General features: G+C 47.1%; 2 protein-coding genes across 2 annotated transcripts in view; one reads left to right on the top strand and one right to left on the bottom strand.

Annotated features, from left to right (window-relative positions):
* Positions 1 to 2506, bottom strand: part of PRDM11 (PR/SET domain 11) — a 78835-nt gene extending 76329 nt beyond the window's left edge. The window contains exon 1 of the mRNA XM_088017668.1: positions 2427 to 2506. The gene's annotated coding sequence lies outside the window, so the exon portion shown is untranslated. The remainder of the gene's footprint in view (positions 1 to 2426) is intronic.
* Positions 2507 to 13994: 11488 nt separating this feature from the next.
* Positions 13995 to 14649, top strand: LOC114215314 (large ribosomal subunit protein mL42). The gene is given in 2 exon segments (XM_028111244.2): positions 13995 to 14465; positions 14468 to 14649. Coding segments are annotated over 2 exon segments (390 nt in total). The 5' UTR covers positions 13995 to 14110; the 3' UTR covers positions 14503 to 14649.
* The last annotated feature ends 711 nt before the right edge of the window (positions 14650 to 15360 follow it).

Consider the following 15360-nt stretch of genomic DNA (forward strand, 5'->3'; position numbering starts at 1 on the left):
CTCAACCCACTCATTAGATCACAACGGGTTCAGTATTCTAGAAGGAGGGCGGGCACATGCAGGAGAGAACAAAACCTGGAGTGCGGGGAGATCCGGAGGAGGGTGCGAGATGAGGCCGAGGAAAGGGCAGAGCCAGATCGCTCCAGAGTTTTTAGGTCATGTGGACGATTTGGTTCTTTATCCCAAAAGCACTGGGAAGACTTTTCAGTGTTTTAAGCAAGAAATGGGAGGCCTGATTTGATCTTTTTCGGAACGGATCGCTCTGACTGCGAGGTGGAGACTGGCATGGAGGGGAGGCTGCAGATGGACAGGAAGGCTCAGGAATGTTGTCCTGGGGAGAGACAGCGCCGCCCTGGAGGACAGACAGGAGGCAAGGGAAAGCCTTGGATGCCATGCATTGGTCATGACTATGAGATAGCCAAGAGGACAGGCCAACCAGGCAGCTGAATAAACACGTATGACTCCTGACTCCTAGTCCAGTAGTCTTTACTTCCTTCACACTTGCCAGTGACCTAGAACCAGGGAAACCCCGCCTCTGCATCCAAGTCCCCGAGAGGAAAGATTCAGATGACAGAAGTCTTACTTGACACCAAGGAGAACAAATGTACAAAGCACATCAATCCAAGGGGTCTGGAGGCCAGAACTGTAACTCATGCCAATATTGGATGTAAGTGATGGTTGTGGCTGATCGGGACTCTTGGGGCAAGGGTGGGGAGCCCCTCCTCTTTGAGAATGTCATTAGGAAAGAGAAATCTGCCGCAGCTGCTCCTTGGAGGCCCTGTCAGTTTGGAATTGGATGGTCCTGGGTGGGGCCCGCCGGGCAATTCTGATGGTCCCAGGATCGTAGGTTCGGCAATAATCCCGTACAGAGAACAACACTTCTCAAATCATGTCATGTGTGGAGCATGGACTAGGCATTTTATCTCTATTGCCTTTAATCTCACAGCTGCCTTGCCAGACAGGCTCTGTTGGCCCCATTTTCCGGATGGACAAACAAGGTTCAGAGAGGTCAAAGGTAACCGTGCCAAATCCAAAGTCATACAGTTATTATAGGGTGGAGGGGGGAAGGACTCCAACAGAGAAACCCCTTTCATTAAACTAAAGCAACCAGCTGAAGCTCTTCCCAGCAGGTTCTCAGCTGTGTGCCCACACAGAACTCTGCCCACCTCTCAGAGAGCTGGTGGGTGAAGACCATGCCCCCGCTCCACAGATAAGGTCACCGCAACCTGTTACAGACTCGGCCCACCCACCCCACACCCCCACCACCTCCCTTCCTCTAAAGGGGTACTGTGGACAAAGGCAAGCTTGGGTGCCACTGGCACCCGGCTCCACGGAAAATCCTTTCGCCCCAGCTCAGACAAAAACCCCTAAGTTTATAGGGTTTCCAGGCATCAAGAGCAATCTCTCATTATTGCGTCCTGTCCTCGCGCACAAAGAACTGGGTGTGTTTCCTCTTAGCCACTCTAAATTATATACCACAGCCTTTCTCCACATGGAGCAAACGTCTAAGAAGGGAGATTTAACATTTTTCTCTCCTAAGTCCCAGCCCATCCCAGGGGTCAAGCCCCTAGGGCCCAACCCAGTTCAAGACACAAGCAACTTTTCAACCTGCATCGCCCAACGCTCAAGCAATGTGAATTCATTCTCCTTGCAGCGACTTGCCTAGGGCGTGCTGGCCTTGACCGGAGAAAGGTCACTGGCCGCCAAGTTTCTGCAGTTTCTGCATAAGAGAGCACCTTGGGGATTGCGAGTGGGGGATGGAGGCTGCACTCCAGAGAGATTTCCCTAAGAGTCTACACGGCAACTAAGACTTCAAATATCTTATAGAAACGGCCTCCGGCTCGGCCACGTTTCGCGGGAAATTGCGGGCTGTGTTGGAATAGGCCCCACCGCCTCCTGAAGGGCCCGAGCCCCCCACAGCAGCCCCGGGCGCCAAGCCGAAAGTGCCCCCGAGAACTAGGCCAGCAGCTGCAGAGAGCCCTCCAGCATTCCGCGCTCCGCCCCGCCCGTGTCACCGCGTTCTCATTCCGAACACTCGGCCCGAGCCGCCGCTCCCATTGGTCGGCGGACACGTCCGTCAGCGGGCGGAACGTCGGCGCAGAGAAAAGGCTACATTGTAACAAGGCGAGCGAGCGAGGAGCGAGCGGGGAGGAAGGAGGCGGAGGGGCGGCCCCCGAATCCCGCAGCGGCGGCGGCGGCGGCGGCAGCTACCTGCCGAGGGTTAACCCACCTCGGGGCCGGGACGAATTGCCCCCCCCCAGCCCGCGCCCGGGCCCCCCGCACCGCCCGCGCCGGCCCCCGGCCGCCCGCGCCCCCCGCAGCCGCTCGCAGCCCCTGCACCCGCGGCCCCCGCGCTCGCTGGCAAACTGCCGAGCGCTTTCCGAAGCCATTTTCAATGGCCACATTGGCTACCGGGGCTGACTCACCTTCCCGGGAATGCTGCGGCAGCCGCGGGGCTCGGGCGGCGCGGGCGGCCCGGCGGGCGGCTCGGCGGAGGCGGCGCGGCCCCGGCTGGCGGCCCCCGCGGCGGGAGCGGCCGCGCTGTGGGCGCGCTGGTCCCCGGCGAGGCAAAGTTTCAGCGCCAGCCTCGGCGCGGCGGCGGCGGCGGCGACTCGCTGCTGCTCTCCTCCCCTGCTTTGACCACCATCTTATTAGTACAGGAAATGACATGGAAAACGGAAGAAAGCGGCGTTTGGGGCAGACGCGGACCCCCCAATTCAGGGGCCGGAGCCGGGACTCACCAGCCGCGTCCCAACCCGGCCCTGGAGAAAACTCCCGGGGCCCCCTCGGCCCCCGCCCCGCGCGCTGCCCGGAGGGGGGAACCTAGCTCCTCGAACCCAAAAGGAGAGGGCGAGTTTTATAATCCGGCCCAAGGAGAAATCGAGAAAAAAAATAAATAAATGAAAAAAGAAAAGGTTAAAAGAACTTTCGAACTGGGCACTTTTTTTTGGTCGGAATCAAAAGTTCTAGAATTTTGAAAAGTCATTCTGTGGGGGCGGGGGGGGGTCTCCCCGGTTCTCCGGGCCCCAGTTGCTGCTCATTTCGAACCAAACAGTCAGGGGGGATTAATGCGTTTATAATTTTAACCCTTTCGAGGCACCCCGCCACGCGCATCAGGCCCCCTTCCTGATCCCTTTTAACCCTTTGACTGCCCAGCAGTTTGGAGATACAAACTAAAGTTGTTAAACAGGAGACCCGCGGCAAGCTGAGGGTAAGGGACCTGGGGGTTCGCTCGAAATGATAACTGTTCCTGTGGGGCTGCGGTTTCAAGTCGGGCACCGAACGTGTTGTTCAAATCGAAATTCGTTACAGGGTTTGAGATTCTGAGAATCAGGCAGGCGGGTCCCTGGCTGACTTGGAAAAGACGTTGAAGCCTCGCTCCGTTGCTCGGTTCCTCAGTTTCTCCATCTGTGAATGGGATTCAATATCCCAGAGAGACAAGGTAGCCAGGAAAAGGTGGGGCGGAATTCTCATAAAGACAAAGTGTTGAAAAGTCTGAAAGGCTTCCTTCAGCGCCCACAAAGCCGGTGGGGCGGCTATGGGGCAGAGGACACCGAGGGATGGCGTAACCAGGACAACCATTCCCAAAATAACCTCTTTCTCTTGGCATTGTCTGCAAGTCTTGTGGCGGAACTGCAAGGTCTCCTGCCCGGGGAGGCTCTGCTATGCTATGCTGGGGTTAGAGCTGTGCGAGCTCTAACCTCCCGCCTTCACCCGCTCCCCAGTCGGAGGTTGTTTGGAGGAATTCGGTCCCACGAAGGCGCCTAGGTGGGGCGCTGCCCATGAGGGGCGCCCCACCCCGCTCTCCAAAATGGCCATCGATCGGAGCCCTACAAGAGCTGGTACAGGCGGCCTCCGGTGGGTACCACCCTAGGGAGGCCTCCTCCCAAGAGAATAAAGTTCCCCGTCAACCTCGCCGCTGGCTGGGAGCCCGGCCCCAAGATGGGCGTCCATGGTCATGACCCAGGATGTCCTGGATGGCTCTCGGAGTCTGGATGTTGCAGGCGGTGGGAGGAGGGAGGGTGAAAAAACTTTATGTACCACATCATCTTTCCCCCTTAACTTTGACATCAAAAACACAGCTTCTTGGCATCCAATGTCTGTTTCTAGCTGGGTGATCTTGAGTGACTTCCCCTCTCTGAGCCTCAGTTCCCTCCTCTGCAAGTGAGGCACATTAATAACCTGCCTTGCGCCTGCTAGCTCTGAGTGAGGGGCCCTGAGAGTGTATTTAAAGGGCCCATCACCAGGCTGCTCATAGTAGATGCTCAAGTTAACAGTAACTAATGCCATAATTATACAACAACCAATACAAATATAAACGTTCCCAGAGTGTATATGTGTTCCACGCCAGGCAGAGTATTGGGTACAGGGGGTTACCCAGATAGTTAAGCGGGTTCCTTCAAGGAGGTCTCCACCCCCGGGGGGCGGGGGGGTGGGGAGATGGAGGTACTCACAGCAAACTCAAAATAATTCAGTGATTAATGCACACCCAACAGCCCGAAGCATTATACTGGAGGCCAAGTGCTTAGGCAGGGGAAGAGCACTGAGGAAGGAGCCATTCCTTCCTTCAAGGAGTAGGGTGCACAGAGGAAGTGATGTCAGAAGTGGGTCTTGCAGGGCGGGGGGCAGTTCTGGAATTCCCATCAGCGGTAAGATAGCCTTTCAGGAAGGCCAGGAGCGCAAGCAAGGACCTAGACGTGGTAAAGTGCCGGGGTGCGTGGCATGTGGTCAGCTGTGACTGGAGTAGAGAGTGGGTGGGCAGAGGAACTAGAGATGAGGCCAGAAAGCCAGGTGGATAAAGAGAGAGTGTGGTCAAAAAGGAAAAAGCAAAAAAGGTCTTTAAGGGAATGAGCTGGTAAGTGAGGCAAAGAGGGAATTTTATCCTGTGGTGCTAGTTTTCTATTTAAATCTCCCCATCTGTGTGGCCCAGTCTGGCTTCCCTTTGCCAGGAACACTGGGTCCCAGGGCTGCGTCTGCGGAGTGGGACTGGGTCCTCGGGCACTGCAGGCTGGGGAGCAGGCGCCTCAGGTGTCACCCTCGGAGAGCAGAGAGACTGCACGGGTCAGAGACCCGGGTCTGAGGCGTAGCTCTTCCTGTGTGGGCTCCAGTTTCTTCCTGCAAGACACAAAGAGTTTGGACCAGGGGGTCCCACATTCTGCCCTCAAGAACTTGCCCCATAGCCACATAATCAGGACCAAGGCACAGGAAGGAATCTGAAACAAAGCTGGGAGAGTTGCTAGAACCATCTCCCAAAGGGAACCCATGGCAACCCAAGGGGTCGGCACAGGTGCTCTGGGCGAGTATGGACAGAAAGTGGCTCCAGAGTCTGAAGGTAATCACCACAGACAAGTGGTCTGGACAAGGCAGGTCTTGTGAGGCTGTGCTTCAGCTTCCCTCTGTGGGCTGAGTTGGGCCCGAAACAAAGAAGTAGGGGCAGGGTGGGAGCTCCACTTGAATTCCCTGAAACTAGCAGGGGAGGGGGAGAAGCGGATGGAAGCGAATAGAACACACTGCACAAGCTTTCGGGACGTTAACATTTGACTCAATAATCCAAGGCAGATATCATCATCGCTGTTTTTCCAGACAGGGAAACCATGCTCAGAGAGGTTAAGAAATTTTCCCAAGGCCACACAGCTAGTTAGAGATAGGATAAGATTCAAAGCCAGGTCTGCCTGACTCCCTAGCTCAATGTCTTCCACTCCTGGATACTTTGGATTCATTGTCCTTTTCTATAATGCAGCTTTCCAACCTAATGGTTGGTAAAATATTTCTCAAATTTCTCTCTTGGGCAATATCACACAAAAGGAAGTGATCAGAACTTTATGGTGTGAGGTCAGGTACTTCATGAACTCCCCCTGCAAAAAAAAATGTACTAACAAACTGATTTACTCCCAAGGCCCTGTGAGGACACTGAGATGCTCTAAGGGAATCAAGCTCAGCTCTTTGGAAAGAAAAGCTAATCTGAGGCCTTTCTTACCGACTAATAATAATGATACTGCAAAATATACATCCAGTGATACGAGCTAAATAACCCCTGGATCACTAGCAATTCACTTCCACATTTGCTATAAAACAGGGATGTTGTTCATGGCATCAGCTGATGATCCCTCTTAAACCCTCAAGGGAGAAATTTCATTCAAGATTTAGTGCCTGGAAAACACAAAACCTGAAAATCAACTGCATTTCACCCATGGAACTGGCAAGCATGTCCTCTGCTAATAAAAAGAGCTCCATAACTGATCCGGTTTCCCTTTTTGCATTAGCTGCCAGGAAGCTCAGAGCCAAATTCCACCCCTGTTCCCAACAATTTTAGCAGTTGCTTCCTCCTTGTTCCCTCTTTCCCACTTCTAATCCTACTGACTCAGATTTGTTTCTCCTGCCTTCTATTAAAGATGCCCCCCTTTTTAACTGCAAGAAATAAATATTTACAATAAATCCACATTTGGAAGAGTTTCTGAACGGACCTGGATTCCATGGGCCTTGTGTTAAGCCAGGCATGGTCCTCTTCTGGTCTGGTCTTATTCACTTGCCCAACAGCTGAGGGATCCCTCTCTTGGAAGGAAGGAGAGACTGGCTTAAGACCAAGGGATTCCTCGCCCAGCTGCCGATGATGGCTAAGACCTAATGCCCTGGGTCAGATCAGCATTGCTATTTTTTGCTCAACTGACAAACAGCTTGCCTCTCTCCTGCAAGCTCCCCAGGAAGCGCAAACCACGATCCCCTACCTATGCCCCCGAAAGTAGCCCCCATTATTTCCTCCTGTTGAGGCATGGCAGGAAACAGACTCCTCTTTTCTGCAAGAGCGAGCACCACTTACAACTGCTTACCATGCACCCAGGCGATCGAGGCGGAGGTGGGGGATAGTGGAATGGCAGCAAAGGAGCAACTTCACCTCGTGAGGACAGAGGAGGCCACACTGAGGAAATGGTTTTTCAGTGGGGTCTTGACAGATGAAGGAACCAGACCCACTGGTGGCAGAAGGCCAGTGTGCCCAGAGTGTGGCATGGAGGGGACGCAGGGAAGGAGATGAGGGGGAGAAGTGCAGGGATCTGGCCCCAGGCTTTCCCACAGTTTGGATTGACTTGAGGTGCAGCGGAAACCACTGGCCATCCTCAAGGCGGGGAGACTCAGGAATGGATTCATGTTTCACGCCATCACCTGAGCTGCCATGCGACGACTTATATTTGCTGAGTGCCAGGTGAGTAGCCTGGCCTCTTGTTTAATTATCCTCACATTAGATTTGAGGTTGATGTGGACATGTCTCTTTTTTTCTGGTTGCCCAGCGTCTGGTGTCCCTTCCAGTAACTGGGGAGCCTCCCACCTTCCGAGGCTTGGGGGGAGGCAGGGTGTGACTCTGCTGTGCCCACTGGAGAAACACCAGAATTCCCTTTCCGGGTGCTGTAGACTGAATGTCTGTGCCCCCCTCCTCAATTCATATGTTGAAACCTAATCCCCAATGTGTCCATATCAGGAGTTGGGGACTTTAGGAGGTGGTTAGGTCCTGAGGGTGGGGCCCTCATGAATGCAATCGGTTCCCCTTACAAAGAAGGCTCCAGAGAGATTCCCCTGCCCCTTGCGCCTTGTGAGCGGATGGACAGAAGACAGCCATCTTTGAACCGGGAAGTGCGTTCTCACCGGACCCCGAATCAGCCAGAGCCTTGATCTTAGACTTCCAGTCCTGCTCCCAAATTCAAGAATCTGGGCAACTCCCTGCATCTTGGGGGACCTCCCCTATGTGGGGTGTTGGAACAGATGGCTTTTACGGCTCTCTCTCTCCCTAAGTCTCTGTCTCCTCTCTAAATTGGTTTGGATGGATTGGATTCAATCATCATTCAAATGATAAAAGATGTTCCCAGTGTTCTTTTCTTCTTGTCCATTAGGGGTAAGAAAGGAGGGAGGGGTGGAGATTGAGGTATCAGAGAGTCTGTTTTCCAGTTCCCCACCAATTCTAGGATAAGACTCCTGAATGCCACACATTCCAAAACCTGCAGGACCCCGTGCAGATGAGGGAGCAGATTCAGGGCTGCTGGGTGCAACCACATCCAGACAGATTTCAGCTGGGGCTTGAGGGGGGGGGGGGGGGCGGGGGACAACTGCCGAAGCAAAGGAACCACTCCCACAACAAAAGGGGCTGCTACTGCAAATAGTGAGTTTCCTGCTCTTGTGGAGATAATTTATGCCCAGGTCAGATCTCAGGTTTGGTGAGTTCCAAAGTGCCCACAATAGGGGAATATTCTCGATTCTAGGAAAGTGCAACCATATTGCTGGGTTGTAGGTACTGTCATGAAAACAGGAGTCAAGAGATGTGAGTTTTGGTCCTCCTTCTGTTGTTAGGCTGTTAGGGGGCTAGAGTTGGGTCCTACATCTGCTCAGAGCCTCAGTCTTACAGTCTGTAAAATGACAGGCCAGCTTTCACATGCCAATCCGTGGAGACACCTCTGCCAGGGAAGAACTTCTCCCTGATTGTGGAGAAGATGAAAACCATAAAGCAATGTGGATCATTTCATAAAGCAAATCTGTTCAACTTAAAGGAGCTTATATTTGAGATTATGTGTTCCCTATTATTTTGGTGTTAATGTTCTTTCTTTTATGAACTGGTGGTTACGGCATATGTAAATGATGGAGGTAGCTTTGTGGGGTTTTCCCCCCCAGTGACCTTACTTGGCAAAATAAAAAGTTATCAAACGTATAGCAATTAGTTCCCTCAATTTTTTGGAATGTCTATTTAGTATATGAAATTAAGAAATGCAAGAATCACTAAACTAGATAACTGCAAATAACCTTCAACATTGTTTTCCCTTTTCCCTCTCCTCTTTCATGGACTCATTCATCCAACCATCTGTTCCTAAAACACTAAGACCTACCACAACTGGATAGTACCCGAGAGAGCCACTACTCACGTGGAGTTCGCAGGGAACCAGGGGAGACCAACGTAAGGGCACACAAACAAATGAATGTTTAGGTTAGTTCATATTTTTCTCTTGTAAAAATGCTGAAGTAGATGTCCTTACATGTATATTTTGTGTGCTTCTCTCATTATTCCCTTGGAATAAGTTCCAGGAGTAGAATTTCAGGGTCAAAGCATATGCCCAGCTGTACATTCTGAAGTAATTGTGCCAAATTGCCTTCCAAAGACTAAGCTGATGTCAGTTCTCATTGACTGTGTATGAGTGGGCTGGTTTCTCTACACCCTCAGGCTGAACATCACCAATATGCTTAATCTTCAATAATTTGATGGGCAAGTGATATATTTCATTGTTGTTTTAAGTGACATGATTTTGTTAGCAAAATGAGTGTATTTTCACAAGTTTATCTTTTGTACTTCTTTTGTGAATTGCTTGATCATATCCTTTGTCCGTTTTAAATTCGGAATCTTGTGTCTTTTTATTGACTTATAAATGTAGTTATATATTAAGGAGACCAAAAGCCTTTCTTTGAATATATAATGCAATTTATTTTCTCAATTCAGACATTTTTATAAGCTTATTTATGATATCCTTTGCTATATGGAAATTCAAAAGTTTTCTGTTTTTCCTTTATTTATGGCTTTGTGGGCATAGTTAGAAAGACCTCCTTCAGGAAATTGTAAAAACATTGCCCTCGATTTTCTTCTAATTGTCTTTTAATATTTTGCTTAAATATTTGATCCATCTGGAATTTATTTTGGTACAGTTATAGCACTTGCCTCCATATTCCTAAATTTTATGCTTAGATTGCTAGCTTTTGATTAATCAATTTTAGATATTATCTGTTGATTTTTCTGACATGGTAGATGAGAGTCTTTAACTTATTCATTTCTTTAATTCATTTTCTTTTCCATGATGTCCCCCATGTACCACCACCACAGGCTTAATTTGGTCAGATCTCAATGTTGGGCTGTGTTCCTACTCTGTGTTTTCATTGTAATGACCACATGAATATTGTGAGCTGTGGAGCCAAAGACACACTATAATTAAATTTCCTTTATTTTACAGCTTTTTGTTTTTCCTAGAGTTCATAATAGATCACAATAGACTCATCTTTTCTCATTTGCTTATTTTTTTTTAACAACTGAGATTTTATCCACCCTCCAACCCTATAGAGAACGCCTTTCACTATAATTTTCAACATCCTCAAACCTGTTAGATTATATATCAGAGTTTCATTTTTTCCTAGAGACATTTTTTCCTCTAGCAGGGATCAGCAAACCTTCTGAAAAGAGTCAAATAGTGAATACTATCAGCTTCATGGGATACCTATGACTTCTGTCACATATTTTTCTCCTCCTTCTTCCTCTTCTTCTTCCTCTTCTTCTTCTTCTTCTTCTTCTTCTTCTTCTTCTTCTTCTTCTTCTTCTTCTTCTTCTTCTTCTTCTTCTTCTTCTTCTTCTTCTTCTTCTTCTTCTTCTTCTTCTTTTTCTTCTTCTTCTTTTTCTTCTTCTTCTTCTCTTAAGTAGGCTCCACGCCCAGTGTGGAGCCCAATGTGGGGCTTAAACTTACGACCCTGGGATCAAGACCTGAGCTGAGATCAAAAGTCGAGCACTTAATTGACTGAGTCACCCAGGAAACCCTCTGTCACATATTCTTTTTATTTTGGTTTCTTGTTTCTATTTGTTTTGTTTGTTTTTTTGCAACCCTTTGTTCAGCAATATTTGAGATTCATTCATGTTGTTGCTGGTTCAAGCAACAATTTTTAGTTAGTTAATTAGTTTAGTTAGTTAATTTTTAGTTAATTAATTAGTTTAGTTAGTCAATTTTTAGTGTAGGTAGCATTGCTGCCTTTTTATTGTACTTTCTGGGAGATTTCCATGACCTTATCTTTCAACATTTAAACTCTTTAAAAATTTTTTTCAGCTCTCATATTTTAAATTTTTATTAAGGAACAAAATTTATTGGGGTGCCTGGGTGGCTCAGTCATTAAGCATCTGCCTCCGGCTCAGGTCATGATCCCAGACTCCTGGGATTGAACCCCACATCAGGCTCCCTGCTCTGAGGGAAGCCTGCTTCTCCCTCTCCCACTCCCCCTGCTTGTGTTCCCTCTCTCACTGTGTCTCTCTCTGTCAAATAAGTAAAATCTTAAAAAAAAAAACATTTCTTGGGGTGCCTGGGTGGCTCAGTCAGTTAAGCATCTGCCTTCGGCTCAGGTCATGACCCTAGGGTCCTGGGATCGAGCCCCACATCATCTCTCCTCTCCCTCTCCTTCTGCTGCTCCCCCTGCTTGTGCTCTCTCATTCTCTCTACTCTCTCAAATAAATAAAATCTTAAAAAAAAAAAAAACCATAGAAACGAGATTTCTTGTTCTCTGTTTCTTACAGCTTCTTTTATTTTTAATGGGCTCCACGTTGTCTCTTCCCTAGGAATATTGCCCCCTCCCACCATTCTCTGTTTTATCTGCTTCTTTCCTTCCCTTACCTGCTTTCTCCCCTATTTATTGTGTTCTCTTTCATGTTGGGGTTTTCTTCAAATGTCCAGTGATCCTTGGCTGCCTTTTCCTTTTTGAGAGTAGGGCACTAAATGGGTTCTATGTGCTTGGGTGGGTGGATTTGTAGATTTGTAGACAGAGCTTACTAGAGGCTATGGTAGGCTGGTTCCATGTGGTCCATGTGATGCAAGCTTTCCCTTCCTTGGCAAAAAGTGATCCTCTACTCTACCGGTGTGTATGTGTGTGCGGGACAGAGGTGGGAGTTGGGGTAATAAGTTTAGTCCTAGGTGACTTCAAAGTGATACCAGGTCAGAACGACCCCTGATTTTGGACTTGAGTGGGGAAGAAGCTAGAGGTCTCTGACTTCTGTTTAATCATCTGTGTTTGTGTGTGTGTGTGTGTGTGTGTGTGTGTGTGTGTGTGTTATTTTTGTTGTTTTGTTTTGTTTTGTTTTGTTTTTGAGAGCTGGGGAGGGATAGAGGGAGAGAGGGAATCTTAAGCAGGCTCCATGCCCAGTGAAGAGCCCAGCACAGAGCCTGATCTCACCACCTGAGATCATGACCTGGGTCAAAATCAAGAGTCTGACGCTTAACTGACTGAGCCACCCAGGCACCCAAGTATCTGTTTTTAATACAGCAATTTCCCACCCTCTTCAATGTCTGGTGAAATCAAGTTAGAAGATTCTCTGTGTCCATTTCTCTAGAAAAGACATCTCTAATGGTCTGCAGGTACAGGAGAGGGATAGTCCCTTGACTGCCATGGGAGGGGTTGGGGTGGGCAATCTGGGGGGTTCATACTGCTCCCTGCATAGGTTTTGAATAGAGATTCCTGTATTTTCAGCCATAGACTTCACCTCAACCTTCTGAGGCCCCTGGTCCCTCCTATCCCTGTGCCTTTCCTGTGGTTCTGGGTGGGCAAATTGGCGTTCTCCTTTCCCATGGCCCCCCTTTGGGCACTCACCATCGGTAGCTGATGGGAGCTTTGTCAGCAATTGTGTAGGTGGGTCATTGTTTGGCTTCCGCATATGTGCCTCATCGTCTGAGGTGGCCAGAGGTATAGGGACGTATGGGTGAGCTTTACCCCAGCTGCAGAGGGCTAAGGCTGGCAGAGAAGTTCCCTTGAGGGCGCCTGGTCCAGGAAGCAAATTGGCACCATGAAGGGAAACCAAACAGAGCAATAATTATTGTACTAAGAAGTTAATATAAAAAAAAAAATAGGTGCTAATCCTCACATATCAAAAAAGACATTGATAAAATTCAATTTTCATTCCTAATATAAAATCCTACTAAAATAGGAATAGAAGGACATTTCCAAAATGGAAGAGATTATCAGGAACCTATAAGAAACATCATAAAAACAAGCGAAAAGCTGACGTCAGTGAAAAACCAAAGATACCTTTTGTCTCTATTCCTAATCACCATTGCTTTGGGGCTCCTAACGAATGTAATAAGAAAAGAAAATGAACTAAGATGCATAAATATTTAAAAGAAAGAGGCAAAATAATTATTTGCGTAAGAGATTCTTGTCTATCAAAAAAAACATGAGAATCAAGTCGGAACGATCATAAACTATGCGCAAATTTTCTAGGATGGCTAGTCCAAATATAAATCTACAAAAATCATTGACTTTCCAGTAGACCAGCAAGGACAATTTAGAAATAAAGGTAACTTAGAAATAACTGTAATCAGGATCTTTAGAAAGAGCCTACTCACAATAGCTGCAAAAGCTATAAAATACCTTGAAATAAACCTAATAAGAAATATGTTAGGTCCACAAGAAGCAAACTATAAAACTTCACTGACGATTGTAAAAGAAGACTTGAGTCTCTTGGAGAAACGTACCATATCCCTGAAGGAAAGGATTGTGGAAATGTCAATTCTGCTCAAATTATCCTATAAATGTGATGGCATCCCATCAAAATCCTGATGGCTTTCTCCCCCAAACCCGTGACCCCAATCTAACCTTGAGAAAAACATCAGGTAAACCACAATAGAGGGGCAGTCTATAAATATCCAACCATTACTCTTCAAAATTGAGGTCATCTGAAAGAAGGAAAGTGTGAGAAACTGGCGAACCAGGAGGACCCCGAGGAGATATGATAACTAAAGCAAGGTCGTATCCCAAGCGGGGTCCCACGGCAAAACATCTTCAGGGAAAAACTAAGGGAATCTGAATAAACTCTAGACTTCAGTTAACAAAAATGTATCAATATTGGTTCCTTAACTGTCACCAATGTATCATATTAACGTCCATGTTGATAATAGGGGAAACCAGGTGCAGAGTATATGGGAACTCTGTAATATCTTTGCAATGGTTCTGCAAACCTAGACAGGTTTTTTACAAAAAATAAAGCCCATTTAAAGAATCTCAATGGAATATTTTTGAGGGAAGCAGACCAAAGGGGAAACTTTCAACTTTATTCTAAACATTACCTGGAATAATAATTGGACGCTGACAGGACAAGATTTCCCTTCCAAGATTCATGGATGCCTACCAAGTTAAGGCGAAGCGAAAAGAATTCCATCTCCTTTCTTGAAGACCAGCCTCCGACAAGAAGAAGAAAAAACAGAACACCAATTGAAGTAAGATGGCGGGCTCGCGGTAAGCAGCTGTCAGGGATGAAAATAGGTATATCTGGAAGAAGATTTTAAAATCAGTTTCTCTTCAGATCATCTTCTTTCACACCACCTAATAAGCATCTTGATTCACCATGGCGTTAGCAGCAGTAAAATGGGCGATATCAAACAGAACTATCTGGAAACATTTATTTCCAATTCAAAATGGAGCTTTATATTGTGTTTGTCATAAATCTACGTATTCTTCTCTACCAGATGACTATAATTGCAAAGTAGAGCTTGCTTTGACATCGGATGGCAGGACAATAGTATGCTACCACCCTTCTGTGGACATTCCATATGAACATACAAAACCTATCCCTCGGCCAGATCCTGTGCATAATAATGAAGAAACACATGACCAAGTGCTGAAAACCAGATTAGAAGAAAAAAATGAGCGATTTGAGCAAGGACCCATGATAGAACAACTTAGCAAAATGTTCTTTACTACTAAGCACCGTTGGTATCCTCGTGGACAGTATCATAGACGGCGTAGGAAACTGGATCCTCCAAAAGACAGATGATACTGAGGTTTTCAGGAATTGAAAAGATGTTATCTTGTGTCTCATTTGCCATTTGAGAAAATGCAATTGAGTATATTTACTAATATGTTATATAGCAAAATAATAAAATGTCTTCATGTAAAAAAAAACAGAACACCAAATCCGCCTTGGGTGGAAGGAGGAGGCAGCAGAAATCTCAGATCACAATGTAAGCAGATGGAAGGCAGCAGGAGGGAGAAATGCCTTGTTTGAGAAGCAAGAGTCAAATGATCTTTTCATGTTGCAATATACCAGAGACATCTTCACAAGTCCATGGCCCTTCATCCGTGGTGGGATTTTTAATAGCTGCATTGTACTGAGCATGTCACAAGACATTCAGGTGTTGTCGATTTTTTTTGGACATTGTAATAATAATGACCGTGTAATAATCACAGTGACATCCTTGCGCACACATCTTTGCCTGTTTGTCTGGTTCTAGGGATTTTCTAAGAATGAAATCACTGGATAAACAGTACCTCTGTTATTAAGGTTTTTCTTTAATTTTCCCTCCAAAACTTTGTATTGATTTATAATTATTCCAGGAAAGTATATGGCGAAGCATTGTCCCCTCCTGTTGTCATCAGCTTTCCTTGTTAACATTCTATTTTTTAACTTGTCACTGAAGTACAACATCCATAAGGAAAATTGCACAAATCGGATTTAATGCTCACAAATTGTATGTTCCCATATAACCAACACCCGAATCAAGAAATGGAGCATTTCCAGCCCCAGAAGACTCCACCCAGACAAAAACCCCAAGAGGCAACCACTATTCGGATTCTATCACCACAAGTTAGTTTTTG

This window comes from Eumetopias jubatus, unplaced genomic scaffold (assembly GCF_037043125.1).
Source record: "Eumetopias jubatus isolate StellerSeaLion01/CBP00866 unplaced genomic scaffold, mEumJub1_p1.0 scaffold_13, whole genome shotgun sequence".
In the NCBI taxonomy this organism is placed as follows: domain Eukaryota; kingdom Metazoa; phylum Chordata; class Mammalia; order Carnivora; family Otariidae; genus Eumetopias; species Eumetopias jubatus.